We start from the raw sequence: 23016 nt of genomic DNA, 5'->3' as shown, positions 1-23016 counted from the left end.
TTTACTTTATACTGTCAGATGATCTTGTGGAACCAGCCATGTCAGTATTTGGAAAAAGCAAATATATTGGGATGCCTTTTTGGGGGGGGGGGGGGGGGGGGGGGGGTCATTGGCTGATTTTAGATGGGAATCTTGTCAATTTGCTTGGTGCTATGAGGACTCATGAGAGAAATATCTTTGCATGCTTAAGATTCCAGGAGTGACAGGACAAGGCACACTCAGTGGCTCCACTCGTCACACAACAGGAATGGAACTCTAACATTCAGCCTTCACGTGTTATGTTAGAAGAGCTTCACTGGTCTAGTCAATGTTCTTACAGCCACTGACTTCTCCAAGTATACAACAGTTTTCACACACAGTTTTTCCTAAGAACTCTGAAATTTGAAATATGCTCCGTAAGGATGTTCTGCTTTGTAAACACAAAGACTCTACAATTTCTGATTTGACTGGTGTTGTGAATGCAGTTCAGAGATTTGGTCACAGACAAACAGATGTCACGGTAGGAGAGGGGCAGATAATTAAAAGCCTGATTTTCTTTAATGCAGGAATCATTATTGTACATTAACAATTCAATGGTCTCTGCACAGCTCTTTTTTACAATATGTACCACAGAAGTTCTACATCAGCACCTACTCGTATTTACATTACATAATGTTACACTGGAGACAAGGAGGCGCTATGGGAGGAAGAGAGGGTGAGAAAAAGAGGGGGAGAGGGGAGGAGAGGGAAGGAGAGAGAGAGTGAGAAGGGGCTCTCGGGGAGAATGAGTGAAGCATTGTAAAGAGAAACAGAATAAAGAGAAAAAAAATTTGATTCTGGGACGTGCTCAGTATTTTAAGATCTTAATATTCTGTAAGATTTTGATATCGGAGCACTTGTGCCTAAAACAGAAGCAGTGACAGAAAAGGCAAAAAAAAAAAAACAGAACAAAAACACAGTTAAAATAAAATAACATTGTAAATAGGATTTAGAAATGAAAAACACTTGTCAATCTTGAAGCCGCACTGTAGTTGCACTGAACTGGGGCAGTGACAGGAGCTATAGGAGGAGGCAGGCTCCACATTACACACACACACACACACGCACACTATATACCTGCATTCGGTCAAGACTCAGTTCTGCCTTAAAACTCTCTCTCACACATGCGTGCGTGCGCACGCACACACAGACACAAACGGTGGTGCTGAACCACAGAGTGGGATTTGTGTATATGGGAATATATGGAAGGGCACTTGGGCCTCTGCACTGAACTCTGTCCCCACACTGATTACCTTACACAGTACATTTGACCAACCAGAGAATGCTCTGGGCTGCACCGAGCTCTTTTATTGGCTGCTTTGTCTCCTGGTCTGGAGAAAAGATGGGAAATATGGGAGAGAAGTGGCTTTGTCGTATGTTTTTTTTTTTCCTTGTTCCTTCGTGAGAGCTCAGATCATTCTATTGCGTTTGTGGGTAGGAGAGTCTGTGATGACATCATTGCACTGGGCGGAGCTTCGTTTCCGGGTGCCGTTGTCCAGGTGAAGCGCCATTTCCTCTGCGATAAAAGTGTTCAGGTCGACATCATGGAGACCATTTCTACGACGACTGGGGGCGGAGCCAGCACTCAAATGTGTAGGAGAGCCAGGGGCTCCAGAACGCATGCTGATACTCGCCATTGCTCCACTTAGACCTGAAACACACCAGAAACTCTCAGTACACATACACACACATATATATATATACACACACACACGTATACATGACAGATACACTCACATTTAAAACCATGTTGATGCTTGTTAATGAGCCACAAAGGCCAATTTAACATCAAACGGATTACACATACAAAGACTATGCTAACAGCTACACTGCTACCTGGATCCCTCAACATACATACTTAAGTGAATGTACTTCTGTACTAGTCACTGCTTCATTCAAAGCCACTTGTATCATTTCAATGACAATATCTATGCCCCTGGAAGTCATGTCTCATGACGCGAGCTACAGTGATTGCTGAATTTTACTGTATTAAGTGAACATGCTGTGTTTGGCAGGGATAAATTCCACTTGCCAACAAGGTTGAATAAGATTTGTGTCCCTACAGAGCTGGACTCAAGCTTCCTTCACTACAAACACACAATTATTGGTTTATTTCCATCTGCCCCTTCTCTAAAGCATTTCAACTTTTCTTTAAGCATTCAAGCATTCATTTATTTAAGCTCTGTGTTTTTCTGGTAAAAATCACTGAACCAAGACACTGAAAACTGCTGCTTCATCTTACAAGAATTTCATATCTGTGCATGTGAAATTAAATTAGGCCCATTCGTGCACATCCATTTCTCGTGTGTGTCTTGAAATGATTCAAACCAAATATCCAATCAAATACATAAACGGCTCCATTAAAATGCTCTTAGAGCTGAATTTACTTTAGTGGTAGAGTCACTTAAGAACCAAGCTATAAAGAAATGCACTGGCTCCCAGTGTCATTTATAAATGTAACTGTTAGACACACAGAGTCACATATTCACTCTCTACATCAGTTAAATAAATAAAAAACTGAATTAGACAATGCCATAACTAATCATCTTCCTTTATACCCATGTCACAATTTTACACCCACATCACAAGTTCAGTAAAACACAGGAAGCAAAGCTTCCTTCTTTAAACGTTACCATTTATGTTGACGGACTTTAACTCTCAAATTGTCTCTAGCGAGCTCTCGCGTGCAAGCAGCGCAAGGTTAGGATCATAAAATGATTAAACCACACAATGTTTTGATCACTTAGGCACTTTGTTCAAAAAGCCAGCAGACAGTCCGGTCAGCACTGCAAACATACGAGCCGTCTCCACCCTGCACACGCCAAAAGATTTTCTTCCCATCCATTCTCCCAGAGACAAACGTGGGAAATGTACCATCATTATTCCAGTCATCATTTTAATCTCCGTCCCTTCTGAATGCCAGCTTACCCTAAGTGACCCACAGAGGGCAAAGTCTGCCCCTGTTACCACGGTCACCTCAGCCGAGATGTGTGATGCTTACCCATGCCGTGCTTGACCCACTGTAACATTCCTGAACGAAAGTGCTACATGTTTAACTCTGGCTACAACAGCACAGGCAAGTAACTCTGCCTGTCTCAACCACACAGCCTGAAACTGTGTTTCCTTTTGACTATTTGCCTCCGTCAGCGCCGCTGAGATCAGGCTGATATGACACCTTTGAGATAACGTCTTAGTATTACTGGCACAAGTTAGCGGCTAAAATAATGTTGACTTAACAGCAGCAAGTGGAAGAGATGAGCAGGCTTCTATAATTTGAAAATTTAGCGTCATCTTACTTCTCAAAAGACACAGAACAACACAGAATGACACTGACACTAAATTTTTGTGGAGCGGACCTTCAGACCCCACGCCCCACATAAGCACAAACCCCCTTTCCATTAAAAAAGCCAAAGAATACACTGTATACTCTGGTATACACTGCATACATTGTATACCCTACAACAGACACAATTTCAAGACAGAACCCACACCTCTGCAGAGTTGTGAAGAAGTAACAGACAGTAAATCCATTTCAGACGGATACATACAACACACTTACCATGCAGGGCAATGGCCTCTCGGAAAGGCTGCAGGTCTGTCTCCACAGAGGAGCTGGTTTCCGTTGAAGATGGTCGGCTTGGTGACACCACTGTGAGTCTGGGCGGGGCTCTGGAGCTGCGAGGGGGCGGGACCTTGCCACACAGGAAACTGATTAGATCCTCTCGTCTGATGGTCCGCCTCCTCTTTTTCACCCACGCCAAAACATCTTTATTCCGTCGCTGGTGCCCAATCTGAATGCCAAGGTCATAACTTCGTTGGTGGGCATCTATGCTTTCTGTGTGGCAGAAGGAAGACACATGCCAGGTGGGGCTCTCAATAAAGAGACAAAAACATTCACATCACTAAAAGAAAAACCCAACTATAGCAGCAACTTCACTGAAATTCTTTACCTCACCTTATAAAGTTCAATATCTCTGTCTAGACAGTGTGACATGGACCAGAGCTATAGACAAAGAAAGCTGTCCAAGCACAACGTGCCCACTGAGCTAGATTGAGTTAAACAAAAAAAAACAAACAAAAAAAACCTTAAAAGAATGTGCAAAAAATACTAATGAAAGGCCAGAGCATCACATATGTCCAGTGACTGAGAAGAGGCCATCGCTAATAGCCACATCGTTAGCTTTTCCCAACAGGTGAGACTAACACCTTTAAAAGGATGATTATGATCAGAGAGCACCAAAACTTTCTAGTGCTTGGTCTCAGGTTCAACTTCATCAACATACCATCACAGGTACTGCACCTCACAAAAGTAGCAATGTCTGCCAAATGCATGAGTGCTTCAAGATGTTGAAAAGCTAGCACAGCAAATGGTATGATCAACCAATCATTCACGGTTCAGTCACTTCTGAGAGAATTTCATGTAAAAACTGCCAAGAATTGACGGCAAAGTCTGAGAAATGGACCAAAATATGAGAAGCCATGATTCCATGTGTAATGTTCTTTCCTTCATACAAACACTGCACCAACCAACAAGAGCCCAGAACTGCCATCCAAATATTCATCATGTACCTTCCTTTACCCTGACGTGAACAACGACACTTCCAATTTAACCATACTTTCTGTGTCAAAGTGCTCTCTTAGTTGAGACTAAACTAACTCAGTGTGTAAACTCCCTCCTTAACCTATACCCAACACCACTCAAAATACAGTTAATGGTATTCAACATTCTGTGTGGAGAGAACACAGGGCATTTAATATGGATAAATCAGTGCCTTCCTACTGAGAGTGTTCCTCAACTTAGCAGTCTGAAAGGTTGGAATGTTTTGTTGACACTACTCAAGTCAGCAATGTAAGCAGCTACTTCATTAGAACTCCACATCATACATGTCCTAAAACGGCCTGGGCGATATCAAAAACTTACCTTTGTAAAGGTTGGTGACGGCAGTTGCTGCATTTTGAAATGGGACCCATAAGGACAGCCCCTGCTGTTGACAAACTCTATCTGTAGGAGGGGAGAGAAAGGACAGGAAATGTTTACGTAGTTCACATAAGATGTCATCGTGGTTTCCCGTCCGAGTTGACTGGCTACCAGATATCCTATCCCAATACAGAGTCTCCGAGCAAATATTATTAAGGGTCTTAAAAACCTTTAAGTCTCGCGTCGATGTACATTCAAGTAATTTATCTAACAATCAGTAAACTCTACAATTATTTACCTCTGAAAATGTTGTAAAGCTACCTTAATACTACGCGAACTGGCATTACGCCATTTTGCCAGTGTTGTTTCCAAAATTGAACCATTTTTCAACAAAAAAACCCCCACCAAACTGCCTGAGAGTTAATGTTCAACCATACACAACGTAACACGTACATATGAATGTAGAACAGTTCAAATGAATCAGAGACTATTTTAAGTTGAACATATTTTGACCATCGAAGGGTTCTGGCAGATCACAATAACAACTCAAAACCGTATACTTGGATTGCTAATCCTTCCTTCGCCATTTTGTCATGCATATATTCTTTGACAAATTTACTTAGAATGCAGAGTTACTGGTGCTCAACACTTCGAAATGTACATGTTTAGGGGTCTGGCATGCAAACCATGACAGTTGACAACAGAGAAGGTTTGGCCATAAATTGTCCGAGTTATTTTCACCCTGGGAACTCCTCCCTGGCCTACGCCATTTTGTTCCTCAGCAGCATAGCTAGCTAACGGTAACGCTTTTTAAATGTAACTACAGCACCATCGGTCAAGTTCAAACTACACAGGACTTCTCGAGAGTGGTCGTTGTCTATAAAACCACACTGATCTACGATCAAATCATAACCTATCCAACTTGTAATTAAAGTTGTCACCCGATGGTCGTCACCGACTAGCAGGTTAGCAATACTAGCTAAGGGACGTAACTGATAACTAGCTTGTTAATGCTAGCTGGATTTACCGACCTTGGCAACATATTGATAATCTTTCTAATATGTCTGACCAGCGCCCTTGAACCATCTATCGATTTCCATGAGTTATCGATAACCCATTTGACATAGCTTGAATTGTTCACATTACAGTCTTATCAACTTGGTACTGAGTGAGTACCCTTTGTTTGCCACCATTAGTGCCTATCCGCTATGTCAGCTAAACCAGAAGCTAATTTAGCCAACACACTTAGCTGAGCTGGGTCAAACATATTTTCAGACCTTTATATAGCTGAGCGACCGCAGTGGCAGAATTCTGAAAGAGGTGCCATAATTTTTGTTGGCTTTGCTCTGTCTCTTCTTCACTCGGTTCCTCTTGTTCGGCCTCTGCCAAACACTGCCGCTCCCATTTGGAAAACCAATGTTCGGGGCCGTGTTCTTGGATCTCTGCTTCCCCCTCCTCCTTCTTCTCTTCCATAATGATTCTTAAACCACTATTCCTACTGTCTGTTTTTTACTCAGCGATTTCCTTGAACCTTTATATCCGAATGTTATAACACGACAGAGACTTCATGAACAGCTGTTCACATATGCATTGCCAGTCTCTTTACCAACCATCCACTCAGTCCCCGGCTGCAAAACAAACTGGTAAGCTGACGCTGGGACTCCTGAATCTGCTGAAAACGCCTTCCCTTGCTAGTCACCTAGTCCCGCCCATATATGTCACAATCGAATGCCATTAGTTACAGCTGTTCGTGGGCGTAGTTATGGGGTCCACTCTCAGTACTTTATTGGTTTTCCCAAACAGTATATCATAGCGTCATAGAATAACAATACTGCCCCCGCCCCTGTGTTGTGTACCCAGAGCTTTTCTGAACTTTCTGGCAACGTTTGAGACTATGCGGTCACCAGGGAATCGTTTGGAATGTTCAAATCGAATTGAGATTTTGATACTTGGTTATGATGAAGGAATAGAGGAAGGAACACGCTTGCCTAGTTTCCTTCGAAGAAACTTAGAAATACTTTGTAATACCGTGCCATGTGTTTGCTTGTCGACCTCTTTTACCTCGACTTGTTATGAGTCGATTTGTAGACTATTCGCTATATTTTTGCTACAATTTTTCTGTTTTTAAATATAACGAGGCATAATGATATTATATCCGACTTATTTGAATTTATATTTACCTGCGAATGGGAAACGTGTTATGTTCTGCCCTTCCTACTGGGTACAACATGCCTATCCATGGCAGATTGGGCATAACACTACAGACATGTCTAATCGTCAGTAAAGATACAGCAATACCTTTCGGTCATACTGACATTGTATGATAAAGTAATAGTATGCTACCACATGTAAAAACGCAGAGTACTGGTTCGGTCAGCAACTGTGCAGTATGATGCTGTCCAAGACTCTTGGGACTCTAAACGATCTGAGAAGCACAATTTTTAGTATAAAGTACGCAAACGTGTATACTGTCAAACTTTAACATCACTTTGCAGATGCAAAATGCATTTGATTAACGAGCTCTCCTGTCTCTGAACAACTTCTTTGGGTGTGTTAGAAAATGTAGTAGTTTTGCATATTTTTAGGAACCAGGAACCGGAGGTGGTGGTTAGGTTTCATGAAAAAATGACAGCACTTGTGAAGGTTTACACAGAAATCATTTGGTGACGTCCTTCACACTCCCAGATGATGGAGGAAAACGGATGTGGAAACCTTCTAAGGATTCTTAATTTTCTTATTTAGATATACCCTTGCCGATGATGTCACTCAACAGCTGTGCAAGTATGAAGCAGTTCTGAGGGAGTGGTTGCTCCAGCTACCTGATTTGCCAAGGAACACAATCTGTCTGTTTTCCTACTGGGGAAACAACAGACAAGGGTAGAATTAAACCATTCTTTTACAGATTTAGAAGAACCCATGTAGTGGAGCAAGTATTGAAATAGGAGTGGGTGTAACAGAAGTCAGTTGGTCGGACACAGCGAGAACACGGGACTAGCTTTTTGATTTTAAACGATGGACGCTTATTACAACACACAAACACACACTTGTCAGTGTTGTGACTGCTAGTGCTGGATCTGTCTGTAAACGAACTCGCGCTTTTCTCGTTTGCGTTTTAAAAGAAAACATTGTAGGGGCATAGTACTGTACATAACTCACAGTCAGCCTTTACCTGGACAATTGTGTTGTGTCATTTGTTGATGACGTGCTGTTCCACGACTTGTTTTGTGTGTGTAGTGTTACTGACTGATGTTGAAGTTTGAGCGCGATTTAAAAGTTTCCCGGTTCGGGCAATTATAAACCACCTCTCTCCGTGTCTCTCTGCTTCCCGTATCTATATGTATACAACATATACATTCTGCTACCAGTTATGCTAAACATATACACTGAACTATGAAAGTAATTATACAAGGAATATTTATACAGGTAAATAGCCATACATCTATGCACTCTAATGGGGCACAGATGACACCACTACGGTCAGGCTATTGGAAACAGCAGTAGAATGCGGGTGCAGATACTGTGACTAATTACATGTAACAAACAACACACACAGTTATCGATATCTTAGAGATGGGCTATGTGGTGACTGATGTTGGATCTGCGCGTATAAGATAATTGATTGTAGCAATTTCCTTTTCTTTCTTTCTTTTTTTAGAAATGCATGATCAATGCTAGAATATATGTCTAACGGAGCAACGCGTGATATGACTGGATTTTTATTGATGGAACGTTAACGTAAGTAATATAAAGGATTTCCCAGGCCATATTGCGCGTCGCGTTCATGTTAAAAACATCCATAAAAACATTTACATAGATCAAAAACATTAAAAAAATCTCGTTATATACTACAAGGTATTGTCCGAGGCGCCGGTCTTGATTGTACAATTTAAGAATAACTTTCTTTTCATGAAAACAGTTAATTGTACAATGCGACAATTCAAAGTGTATCTTGCTTCCCAGCATGCTAACTTGTGCTTTGCTGATGGGAACGTTCTGAAAGAAAAGACAGTGGCAGATCTATAGGTCTCACAGTACATCACAGGAGGTTCTAGAACAGCCAGTACTGACCGGTGATGCTTCTGTCAAGATTCGCTATTAACAAAGAATTCAGTTTTTAACTCTGTTACATGAGCACAGTATTAATGGTTCACACCTCTATCATTCACAATAGGACAAATACAACAAAGTAAGAGAAAGCCCAGCAGGCAAACTGGAACATCGAAGAATGAGTGATGGACCATAGGCTACCCTACTTTTCAAAAAGAGATGGAATAAAACTGTGATTCCTCAAAAAGCTGTGGCAGAGGTAGTATACATTGTTTATAGTCTCAGATGTTGGTTTCTTTACAGTGTCTCAAACTGAAAGCAATGCCGTTGAAATCTATAGAGGGTTTTAAAACATGAGACCACATGATCACGAACTGAAATAGTCAGTGAATAGTAATGAATAGTAATGAAAATAAACAAATAAACAATAAGACATCATGGCGTTGTACAGTATGTTTATCAGACATGTGATGGTGTTACATTGTTGAGATGTTTTCATTTGTGTGACGCTTGAAATGAATTTAACATTACTCTAACGTTACATAAATTGGCCTGCAGAGGGTGATCAGACACCACACAACTTCTGGCATGAATCATTATGTTGTTAGTGTGCAATGGTCTGTTTTTAAAGATCCATCATGAGTTTAATCATTTCAAACACTCACGTGTCACCACACACGATCTGAGACAATAAAGCCAAAGCTATGAGAATTACAGCAGTATTGTGATCCCTACAGTAAACATGATGTTTGCAGTTCGTTTTTCCTTCTCTTTTTCTCTTGGTAGTTTTATAAGATTAATAATGGTACTAAGATTTTATGAAGTCTATGAACTGTAATAGTAGTTCTATTTGTGATTGGTTAATGAGTACAATTAGAGAACAGATGAAACAGAACTTAACAGCATAAAACATGAAGATGGTGTACTTTCATTCAAACAATGCAATGAACAGATGTTTCTGTGGGTGCAAGAGAGGTGATGAGAAATAAAAGAGAGGAGAATATTTATGATTATGGAAACGCGCAAGAAGAGTGTTCTACAGTAAAGCTGTGTGAGAAGTGTGACAGTATGAACGGAGAGGTGAAAGAATGGATGTAAGACAGAGGGAGGGATGAGAGAATATATGAAACAATGGAAAACAAGGGGTAACAGGGTAGCTCTGTAATTTTCAGACAGTTAAAGAAGGTTTAGTTGGTTTTATTCATTTCTTTGGTTCATAAATGATATGATTCAGATAATGAGACCTTAGTAATGTAATGTAGCTTGAAAACTGTAGGGGGAGATGTGTTCTTAAAAATGTGAGAAGGAGAAGAAGAAGAAGGAGAAGAAGAGGAAGAAGAAGAAGGAGAAGAAGAAGGAGAAGAACAACAACAACAACAACAACAAGCACTGGTGGTGAGGATGTCTTTTTAGATTGTGAAGAAATGGACACACAAACAAAACCCTGATATTTTTTATATGTAGGCTTTAATGGTTCTGCTATGTCAAGTTTATTTTTCTTATCAATATGTTATAATCAAATACCATCACATATGAGACCACCTCTTTTTTTTTATAACTCTTTGATGACAAGCAATTAGCTCAACAAAAATAAATGTTTCCTCCCTCTTCTGAAAGTGTTTTTCTAAGCTGAAGACTGACATAACCATTATAATGTGAGCTCTTATATGGTCAACAGACAAAATATACAGTTATGTATTGCCCAGTTAAAAAAAATGATATGAAACATACCCAATTTCATTTACTTTAGAAAAAAAAGAAATTAAAATTATTGCCCTAATTTCTGTGCATAGAAGATTCTAAAGATTTGAAAGTACAACACACAGGACCTGATTTTTCAAGAGGTTCTGAGGTTTTAGTGCATGCAAAGCTGTGTATACAGTATGTCTGCTGGGCTATGTCCATCTTTTCACACTCTGAATGTCATGCTCCTAAAGACCCCAAAGTGTCTTAATGACTTGACCTAAATCCATTTATCAAGAGAGCTCTGCATCTCCAGTGTGCAATCAGTTCTAATGGTGCTGTGGGAGATGGGATTCAAATGTCCACTGATTTGAGCAATAGTCCACAGTAGTCCACCACTGAGAAAAGATCATCAACAACTTACCACCACATAATGCAGCTTCAAATGAGACACTTTCAGAATTCTTATGAAAACACCCTTAACTAATAAACCAGTGCAGTTTCTGTTCCTGGGTTGTTTTTTTTTTGTTGTTTTTTTTTAGATATTCTTTTAACTGTAGTATAAGTCATTGAGGAAAAAAGGAAGAATAAGAGAGAGCTCAGGATGTTACAGTATGATAAATTTGAATAGGAGAAATTGTTTGGTTGAAATGGGATTCTCATGAATAACAGATCAGATAACAGATGAATAACAGAACAGATAACAGATTTTTTCATTTTTTCCATTATTATTTAAACATATGGCTTCAATGGAGTGAGAACAGAAGACAAAAGAAAAGAAAAAGTACTTACAAACTTAGCTCACCTGTATGTCACAGGCTGTGTGCAGTCATATCATCAATGTCAAGTATTAGAATACTTCAGCTTGTTTCTTATGCATACAGCTGTGTGTGGATAGTGCGGTAAGCTACTTTATTAAGATAATAGTTATCTCTAAGAGGCAGTCATTATTCAGTTGTCAGAACAAATTAGACTTATTGTGTAATTTTACTAGCTCCATTGTGATGTGGACAGTAGTTTTCTTTGTCCAAATGGACTTGGTGGGTATACTTCAGGTAATATTAACTAACATCACACAGTCCCCTCAGAAAGTACTCAGACCCTTTCACTTTTTCCAAACTGTTTTCTGTTAAAGACGTAATGAAAAATGAATTAAATTGTTTTTTAAAATTTTGATTTTGAAATGTTCATTTCTGACACAACTCAAAGCACTCAGCAGCATAATGCTGGAATGGCTTTGGGACAAGTCTCTGAATGTGTGGCTCAGCAGAGCCCAGACTTGAACCTCACAGAAATTCTGTGGAGACCTCAAGATTGTAGTTCACCAAAGCCCCCTATCGAATCTGACAGAGCTTTGGTGAAGTGCAATCTTCAGGTTTCTCAACAGATTTTCTGTGAGATTCAAGTCTGCAAGCAAGCAAGTCTGCATACTTGCAAGCAAAAAGGGGATAAACTACCCCTGTCCAGGTGTGCAAGTCTGGCAGGAGCATACCCAAGAAGACTCACAGCTCTACATTCTGAAATTGTATTATTGCTTTGACATTATGGGTATTGTGTGTTTACTAATGGCAAATATCAAATTAATCTATTTTGAAATAAGTCTATGAACAGAAAAAAGTGGGGGAAAGTGGAAGGGTCTGAATGCTTTTTGACGGCACTATATAATCAGCGTATGATCACTGACATAGGATGTAAGTATTTCTATTTTATTAGTAAATTGATATTAACATGAGATTTACTGGTCACAAATGCCTGTTTTCAGTGGTATGTTTTCTACTTATTTATTTACAGTGTAGGAATTTACCTTTTTTCGTGATACAGACCGAAGACACCTGTGCTTATGATGACAGTTACTAAAATGTTCACTAAATCTGCCATTCTCAGAACTGACACATCTACCTCTCTGCTTCTGTCATATATGTGATGGAGGGAAAGGTAAACACATTCACATGCATGTTCTTATCACCTGTGTAAGGGAAATTTGGAGTCTACTTATGGAGAGTTGCTAAGTCTCAGAGACAACAAACTTCAGATGTGATGAATCATGTACCTTTATTCCAATAGCATGATCATGGGAGAATGCACTCTAGTCAATTGTGAGCAGTCTCTCTGAACAGAGAGAGCTCTTGACCGATACTCTTGATTATATAGAGTTTACAAAAGATCAATAATACTTCTTTTTGGCTTGCAGGCACATTCCTGTACACAGTCAACCACTGCATTCTCGCACAACTTCCTCTTTGTTATTTTTCACTGTTCAACCTAAAATGACACTTAGAATTGCAGCTTAAGACTTGATTAGGCAGAATATATGTTCAGGCAGTGTTAATGCTTAAATATTTTCCACACAAGTTAATTCTGATCCACAGTTCATGAAATAAGCCAGTGTTCCCATGCATTGGCTGAAATTTAGTTATGAACTCCTAGGTCAACAGGCCACTGTCTTTTTCTGCGGAAAAAGAAAAATATAGAAAAATTCAGATATGTTCAGAACCGGTCCGTTGCATATGGGGTATAGGCGAATGCTAGGGGGCGCTGTCCATCTGTAGGTGCGCCCCAAATGAGGGGGAAAAAAAAAAATCAAAATTTTGAACTATTTTTTACTAATACTATTTTATCTATGTCATGACAAGTTGATAACGTGGATCACCGCAAAGCCTCGCGCTTTAGAATCTTTTATGACAGCATTTCATCACACTTTTATCATTCATACAGTCGACCCCAGCCATAACGCGTAAGTAGCCTGTCTTGTCCGTGTGGTTGGTGCAGACCTTGCTGTAACTTCAAAAATATATCTTTAATACAGCAGGTATCTATTTTAAATGACAAAACAAAGACAATTGACAACGAAGACACGTCTTCGTATCTTGTATACCAGTATGCATATTTTTCCACCATTGTTTTGGCGCGTCCCTTCGGATGGCGCCACTGTGCGCTGCATATGTTGCATGGCTCCTTTTTGTGCTTCTGAATTCAAATACTGTACATATATCATGTCAAAAACACCAAAGCCCCCTGATGCCTAGGGAAGAAACAGAAGAGAGGAGGAGGAGAAACGGGAAAAAGACAGAGGTAATGTGATGAGTGAAGTTTATTGCATCGTTGTATTGCTTACCGTTGCAGCAGAGTGTAGCTTTCTTTGTACGATAGTAACGTTCTCTAATTTAATAAATAGCTAGACTTAACATCAGTTACTCCCAACTTAAATTCATTAGGGAAAGTTGGAAAGAGTACTCAGGTCTTTGGGGAATAGCCTTCAGCATAATTTTGAGAAATGCACCTTTTCTTTTAAGTGTGCTGCACGAAGCATCAATCGTCTGCCTCAAGAAACCAGGCATACATTTTTATTGACATCTTAGTCTAGTTAGCCAACGTTAGCGCTGCTTGTAATAGTCATTCAAAACCTTTGTAAACCAAACAGCATGCGTCATGTGAGAGAAGTGCTCATTCAATATATGTTTCGTGCATGAATGCTAGGTGAAATTACTGTTGCCCCCACATGTGTCATTGTGGGAAAAAAACCCTGAGAATTTTTCACAGCAACTGCCTCATGCATGATGCAAGTAGGCATGTCAGCTTCGTCAGATGTACAAATGGCAAGAACAATGACTTATAAATCTACCATGCAAAATGCAGAGTGATAAATGCAACGTATAAAAAATCATTAAAGGACAATGTGGGAATATCTGGCCAGATATGCTAATGAGTTTTTTCTATTGACAAATATAAGATATTGCACTTGATATTTGGGATATTATGTGCAATTTTGTAAAGAGCAGAGGTGGACAAAGTAAACAACTCCATTACTTGAGTCAAAGTATAGATACTCCTGGTCAAATAGTTTAGTTTAGTTTAAGAGTTTAAGAGTTTATTTGCCATATATAGGTTAACACAGGGTCAACAGTACAGTTAAATGTCTGAGACGAGAGAAACAGGTCAACTCAGCAATAAGAGCACACTAGTCGTAAGAATAAAAGTACAGTAGGGATTTAAATAAATAAGAGTAAGACACTAAGGAGTAGTATAGGGCAAAACAGGGGATTAAAAAAAATAAGAGTAGGAGAATAAGGAGTTAACTAAGAAAAAAATAGAAAAGAGAGGTATGAGCAATGAAGGAGGGTGCGCAATAAATATAACAGAATATGAAATAGAATATGAAATATACACTATATACATGCGAAGGAGGCTTAAAATTAAAATTGAAAGTGGCGAGTGTCAACAACAGTATTGCACATGGGGGATGTACAGCTTAATGTACCAGTATAGTGTCAGTGCAGTATCATGCAAACATTGTGAATCAGACATGGAGTAATCAATGTGCAGCAGTGCATTGAAACTGCAGTAGACAGTGGACAGTGCAGTAGGGAGTAGCCTGTGTAGGTAATCAGTGCAGTGCAAGTTAGTAGTGAGTAACAGTGCACTTGAGCAGTGGACAGTGCAACAAGCAGGTAGTCCAGTCTCCAATGGGGGATGTTTAGTTGTGTGAGTTGAGATGCCTGATGGCCTGGTGGTGAAAACTGTCCTTAAGTCTGTCCTTAATATTACTCCAATACAAATAGAAGTTGTTCAGTTCAATTTTTACTTGAGTTAAAGTACTGGAGTACTTGCTTTTAAAAATACTTAAGTATTCAAAAGTACATTCTCTTTTTAATGTCATCGCCTTGTTGTATTGTTGCAACAATGCATTTACAGAGTCTAATGACTCTGAAACAACCTACTGAATGCACTGACGTGCTTGTAGAACCTGTAAAAAGCTTGTGGAATATGCTACAAAGCCTATAGAAGCACAGTTGAACCAAATGCTTCCTCTATAAAAGACAGTGTATAGCTTCAGTTAAACAGGCACTAGGTTAACTCAGATTGGCCTTAAAAGGATAAACGCGTCATAATGTTGTAGGCTAGGTTAATTTTACTTCTACTTCGTAGCATTGCCTGAAATGTGAAACAGCTGGATGACCATCGTCACCGCTTGATTCCCGCCCCCCTCGTCTTATTGGGACCGGGTCCTACGTGAATCCGCTGACTTTACAAATATTACTGTGTTTACCTGACAAGATTAAAACATATATTTTCTGAAAGGATTTTTGTCAGTAACGTTACCTCGGCATTTTCGCTAGCTAACTATTAGTATGTGTCAGCAGTGGATTCACACAGGACCCGGTGTTATGCCCCAAATGGTTTTCAAGCCTACTGGTTTCCGTATGTGTTCACACACTGTGTTAACAGTAGAAGTTGTGGTCTGCCTCTGTCACCAGATTTGTCACACATTCACAAAAATATAAATCGCAATTTTCAACTCACATCTCATATCTACTGTAGCAAATGATTGTAAGTGTTGAGCGAACACAGCACGCAAACACATACGGGAAGCAATTAGCTTGGAAACCAGTTGATTTCAAAAATCTCAGACATGGATTTAGGATATGGCCATGGCTGCTCTGGTGAAGAACCTTTATCTTTATCATCTTTATCTTCCATTGTAGTAGCCATGAGTAAAACCGCCAAGTTCAGTTGTTAAAAAAAATGCAGCACGCACTTGACTGACAGCATTGGAGCAGTTTACTGTGATTGGTTTTTCCCCTGTGATAAACACAATATGGCCTATCGCATTTTAGAAAAGAAAATTCGTCCGCTGACTTCAAAGCTATGCGTTAAAGTAACGAGTAATGAGAACCTTCATAGACATGTAGTGGAGTGAAAAGTACAATATTTGTATTTCAAATGTAGTGGAGTAAAAGTCATAAGTTTCCAAATAAAATAACACTCAAGTAAAGTACAGATACTCAAAAAATGTACTTAAGTACAGTACTCAAGTAAATGTACTTTGTTACTGCCCACCCCTGGTAAAGAGAACAAAATTCAATAATACACTTAATAAAAAAAAAAATTAAGTTCTCATAGGCCCTGTTTACACCTTGCATTAATATCTGATTTTGATCTGATTCATAAGTTCCAAGGCGTCTTGTTTTGTACTGTTTTGTTCAAATAAATTCTGAGCTAATCTGCACATGGGTCCAGAATTTCCTTTAGTCTATGGCACCTATAACCTGTTCAAAGCATTAATCCTGAAAGTTGAAGAACCTTCCTTTGTTTAAGCAATTTACAGATAGGGTATTTCGAAGATTTCTAAGAGACGTCAGAGGGTTGCATAGTTAAGAAACACGTTTTTGTGTTTCAAAATGTGTTTTTGCTAACAATCATAGTAATTGCATTCATCTACACACACACACACACACACACACACACACAGGCCTAAGTGCTTATGATGATCACTAAGTACAGTCTATTCTGTACTGGTCTTCTACTTTTCTCACAGATGTTAACAATGACAGCTTCAGGATTACATCTGTTCTTACGTCTAGACCATGTGAAATACCATGAGCAATCCCATAGTGGAGTGAAGTCCCACATGTGTCATCTTTGTGGGAAAAACCCCTGAAAGAATATCAGAGCATACACACAGCAGAGAGGCAGGAGCAGTGAAGACACATCAGTGGCTCCATAAAAGAACTCTTTATAGTGAGGGTCTTTAAACTCCCATCAGGGGGAAAGTAATGTTTACCTTATTAAAAAGAAAGCAAACAGATCGTGTTCTGTCTCTTCTTCTGTCCAGAAAATCTAATCGAACCTGGCATTTGTTTTAATGTATGTGAACTATGTAAGAATATGTGTAGATATTACAAAAAAGCAGTTATTGTAATAGATTTTCATTGTACAGGTTATGCTTCATTGACTTCAGGTTGGAACAACTGTTTGATTGAAGAACACACCAGAAATTTTCATGAACAATAGGTATAGCTGTTGAGATGCAAAACTGGAGTTATTTGAAGGCAGGTACATCTACCACACATTCAGACTCCCATTCCCCAGTATTGGGACTTTGCTGACCTTTCAACAGTCGTGCTGACAGTTTTTCTTTTTGACTGACTGTTATTTATTTATTTATTTTTAACCGTACATTAATTTTGATCCTTGAGATTTTACATTTGGATACCTAGGGAGGGAGACAGAGGACACTAATCTCTACCACAAATGAGTGCAATTCCATTTTATTTGTAATGTTTTTGCGTCAGACATTGGCATAAAAATAGTTTTTCAGACTACTAAGGATGTGGCACAGTGAGCATGCCTGAAACTCTTTGAGATTCTCAACATTAGACTAGCAGGCCTGTAGTCAAGTTGTTCTTATCATCTTCATTAAACCTGTGATGTTACCTAGAGTGTTTCTTGATAGAAATAACAAATAAAACTTTCAGTAGCAAGTCAGGTTCCCTCCTGGAAATCAGCATGCCTTCATAGTACTCCTTGTGTGGTCTGTGGTATGGGTATAATGTGCTTGAAAATGGGGGCAGTATTTCATGTGGTAACGTGTTGTCGGTGGCTGCTATGATAACATCACAAAACCACAAAACTTTGCTGCTGCTCAAGATTAGAACAGAAAACAACACTGTTCTCAGTGATCACAGGGCTCATTTTGTGCATTCACAGGATTAGCAAGACAAGGGAGTACACAATGAATGAAAGATGCAACTCTAATAATGAGATAAACTAGTGTCAGAAGTCTGGCTTGAATCTAGATGTTTCTGGCAGGTCTAGAGATTTTCCAGCCCATACTGTAATAATGGCATCTTCCTGATGTGTCACCAAGATTCAACCCTCAGTTATCAGTTAACATGTACAAGGCTATTAGTTCATCTGAAAAAAAAATAAAAAATCTCCACAATCAAAAACACACAAAAGCCACAGATAACTCCAAATACCATCAACAAGAAAAAATAGAGAATCAGATTGAAAGGATGTCTTTGTCAGAATTTGATTAAATTATATTTTCAGTTACAAAGTGGTTGACATTAGTTTAGAAAAAACTGATTGAGGTCCAAATGGGGCAAGCACTTCATTTACAAACATAGTCAAGTACAAACATAGTGGTTTAGTCATTAAAGGAACTGTAATGAAGGAGCATGTAACTGAAGAAAGCACATTACTGTCTGCTAGTTATATGTTGCATGTTTTAAAATATTGAGGTGCCATGCATGTTACACAGGAAGTGGAAAGTAAGAAGAATGAACCTCTTCTTAATGCAGTTAACCAGTCTGGAACATCTGAAGAATAGAAGAAAAGATAAGATCAGAGAAGCTCAGTAAAGACAGATCACAGGAAATGAATCGTGCAAATTGAGATGCATGTGGTGAGCAAATAATTCATGACTCACACTCACAATTACATTGTTTCACTTTGTATGTGGTCACATCTTGACATATGTCAGTTTGCACCCCCCCATCACCTTCAACCAGTGTCTTCTCTTAGATAAGTGTTCAGATAAGTGTTATGAACAGTGAGAAGAGAAGGCCATTTCAGTTAAATAAACATGGAAAGCATATGTCATATAGGATCACTGGTGGATGGATGCTGTAGAACTCTCTGAAATTTACACTGAAAACCAAAAGTGTAAAGTAAGTAATGGATCCAGTAAACTCAGGATTATACTAATATGTACTGACATGGTGCAGATGGAGACATGGAATGATGCTGAAAAAATTGGATGGTATTTTTAAATAAGAGTGGAAGACCTTTACTGTGTCTTGGGAAATCTTAGGGTTTTTGGCAGAAGACAATAATATACAGCATGTGCTCTGACCTCAACCAGAAAACAACTGACTTTCCCTGATATTGTCCACAATTCTCTCTGTCACAATATGACCCAGTAGAGGGAAAAAGAAAGAAAGGTGGGGATGGTTAAGCTGACTGTGTCATGGAGGAAGCTATGCCATGATGCCCACAGACCACAATAAAATAAAAAAACAACATGCATCTGCTAAGTAGGGAACTGTGAACAACAGGAATGAATGGAGAAAACTGAAGTTCCAGTAGAACCTCAGCTGGCATGAAGTGTTCACCATTTGTAGGTGTCAACAGAAAGGTCAGTGGACCAGAGGCAGAAAAGTCTTCCTGCTGCTTTAGCTGTAAAAAAAAAGGCCTCCACTTGGCTATAAGCCATCAGCTTCCACACAGTGATCTGACCAGTCAGAACTGACTCACTGCTCTCATAGCACTCCAGGAATGCAGACAAAAAGCAAAGTGATATCAGATCAAAAGCTGATTCACTGACTGGTTGCTGCTTTATGTGTCAGTCTGAACAATTAAGGACAAATGTGGTTTTGTTATGTGTCATGACTTTACAGTGTAAAAATATTTTCAGAATCTTTGCGAACTGTTCACAGAAACTGCCCCATGCATGATGCAAGTAGGAATATCAGTTTCATTATATGTTTAAATGGCAAAAACACTGAGTTATAAACGTACTACTCAAAATATAGAGTGAAAAATGCAATGCACACATAATCTTTAATGGACAATGTGGGAATATCTGGCCAGATATGCTAATAAGTTTTTTCTATTGACAAACTTTAGATATTACACATAATATTTTGGGACATTTTTGTGCAATTTTGAAAACAAAGCTAAATTCAATAACGAAATTCTCAGACATCCTCAGGAGTCATTAGACATCCATTTCTAAGGCTTATTATACTCTCTTATTTTCAGTGGGTTGTAGTTCAATGGTTAAGAAGGTCAGTGGTGAAGAAGAACAGTTCAGTTCATTGGTTAAGAGACATGTTTTTGTGTTTCAAAATGTTTTTGCTAACAGTCATATTAACTGCATTCATTCACACACACACACACACACACACACACACACACACACACACACACACACACACACAAGCCTAAGTCCTTATGATAATCACTCAGTACAGTCTATTCTATAACCGGTCTTCTAACAGATGCAGACAATGAGAGCTCCAATCTTACATCTTTTCTGTGTGTGTAAAGGCCTTCTCATGTCTGAACCACATGACATACCATGAGAAGTCCCAAACTAGAGTGAAGCCCCACGTGTGTCATCCTTGTGGGAAAACCCCTGAACGAATATCAGAGCATCCACACAGCAGAGAGGTCTTATCATTGCAGACTGTGTGGAGGGAGTTTTTGTCACTCAGGAGCAGTGAAGAAACATCAGTGGCTCCATAAAAGAAATCTTCATACATCTTAGGGTTTTTAAACTTCAAGCTCAAGTTCAAGTTCAAGTTCAAGTTTATTTAGAGCCCAATATCACTGTCTACAGTCTCAAAGGGCTTTACAGGCCACAACAGTCAAGTCAAAATATGACGGCACCCCCTGACTTAATCCTCATGGAGGGCAAGAAAAAACTCCCCAAAAACCCAAGAGGGAAATGGGAAAATGGGAGAAATCTTGAGGAGGACCACAGAGAGAGGAGACCCCTCCTTAGTCAGACAGGTGTGCAATAGGTGCCGACCATGTGGGCAGTTACAGCTGAAAGTAAATTGGGGCATGAACAAAGAGGATGGTGATGTAGACAGGAGGCTGACGGGGGATGGAAGATGATAACACCAGGATGGATCAGTCCAGAGGGCGGGAGGAGTCAGGATCACTGGTGTCTCAGGAGTAGCATGTGTGGCTCGACAGAGAGAGAGAGGGAGAGAGAGAGAGGGAGAGAGAGAGAGAGAGAGAGAGAGAGAGAGCGAGAGAGAGAGGCACATTGTTAGATGTTCATTTCCACATAATGGTTAAGGTAAATATACATCGTGTGCCGAGTGCAGGCAGGGACTCCAGCAAGACTAACTAGTACAGCATAGCTAAAAGGGAGAGCTAGAAGGTAATATGGACAACTTCCACCATGGAGAAAGTAATGTTTACTTTATTAAAAAGAACCCAAACAGATCATGTTCTGTCACTTCTTCTTCTGCATAAAATCGGATCAAATTAAACACTATCACTATTAACTATTTTAATAATATGTGTAGGTATTAGAGCAAATCAGTTTTCTAATAGATTTGCACTGTACAGGTTATGTTTCATTGACTGTCAGGGTGGAACAGCTGCATCCTGCATACCAAACATTCAGACTCCCATTCCCTAATATTGGGACTTTGCTGACCTTTCAACAGTCAGATAGTTTCTCTTTTTGACTGAATGTTATTTATTTTATTTATTTATTTATTTTTACCATACGCGATGTTTGATGCTTGTTATTTTACATTTGGGTACCCAGTGAAGGAGACAGAGGACACTAATCTCTATCACAAATGAATGTAATTACATTTTATTTGTAGCGTTTTTACTTTAGATATTAGCATAAAAATATTTTTTCAAACTACAAAGCCTGGGGCACAGTCAGCATAACTGAAACTCTTTGGAAGCTCTTGACCTTAGACCAGCGGGCCTGTGGTCAAGACATTCTTAACATCTTCATTAAACGTGTGATGTTACCTGGAGTAACAAAAATAACAAAAATAACTTTCACTAGTACGTCAAATATCCTCCTGGAAATCAGCACACTTTTCTAGTACTCCTTGTGTGGTTTGTAGTATGGGTATAATATGTTTGAAAATGGGGGAGGTATTTCATCTGGTTATGTGTCCTCAGTGGCTGCTATGATAACACCACAAAACTTTGCTGCTGCTCAGAATTAGAACAGAAAGCAGCTCTGTTCTCTGATCACAGGGCTTATTTTGTACTTTCACAGGACATACAACTGATTTTACAATGAATGAAAGATGTTGCTCTAATAATGAGATAAACTAGTGCCAGAAGACTGGCTTGAATCTAGTTGCTTCTGACAGCTCTAGAGTTTTTCCAGCCCATACTGTAATAATGGTGTCTTGCTGGTGTGTTACAAAGATCCAACCCTCAGTTATCAACTAATGATTGAAGGGCATTTAAGCAGTTTGCTGCTATGTGGCATGTACAACATGAAGTATTACAGCAGCACTATCACTCCTCACTGCATAGAAGAGTACATCTCACAGAGATTAATGATTGAAATGCATTGACTGATGACTCAGTCCATGAGATCAGTGACCATGAAAAACATGTTATATTTGAATTAGTTCTTCTCAATGTTATGTTGACAATGCATAAATTAAGTTTTAGACATTCACTGTATGAGTCTATGTTCTTTGTTTCTTCCTAATTCGGCCTCATGTTCAAGTGAAAAGTAAATGACCCGTCGTTATGTGTACACAAATGAGGGGCCAAACATGGAGGCTTCAGCACCTCCTAGAGCTGAAATCCTGGTGTCTGTTATTGTACTGTGTTATAACATTGTTCTAGCTGCTATTTCTTTCTTTCTTATTCCTAACCTGTGATCATCTTATAAATGTCAAATTTGTGAACTATTTCAAGGATTTAAACATTGCCAAGAAATACATGTACTTTAAACTATTTACAGACTGATGGAAAGTCATGGAAATATTTGATAGTGCATTTTGTAGGCAGTTTGGTAGACTTTCCAGTTCCCAGTTATGAGTTCAGTTAAGAATGCATAC

The 23016-nt window shown here is 39.2% G+C and overlaps 1 protein-coding gene across 1 annotated transcript; it reads right to left on the bottom strand.

The window, feature by feature from the left end:
* Positions 1-513: 513 nt before the first annotated feature.
* hapstr1b (HUWE1 associated protein modifying stress responses b) lies at positions 514-6560 on the bottom strand. Its single transcript, XM_030780627.1, has 4 exons — positions 6214-6560; positions 4940-5020; positions 3578-3853; positions 514-1669 (listed from the first exon to the last, which is right to left on the bottom strand). Exons 1-4 carry the CDS (start codon positions 6407-6409, stop codon positions 1428-1430), a joined length of 795 nt encoding a protein of 264 aa, XP_030636487.1. The 5' UTR covers positions 6410-6560; the 3' UTR covers positions 514-1427.
* Positions 6561-23016: the final 16456 nt, after the last annotated feature.

The sequence above is a fragment of the Chanos chanos genome, chromosome 7, assembly GCF_902362185.1.
Source record: "Chanos chanos chromosome 7, fChaCha1.1, whole genome shotgun sequence".
Taxonomy (NCBI): Eukaryota; Metazoa; Chordata; class Actinopteri; order Gonorynchiformes; family Chanidae; genus Chanos; species Chanos chanos.
This window is presented reverse-complemented; position numbering and strand designations above follow the sequence as displayed.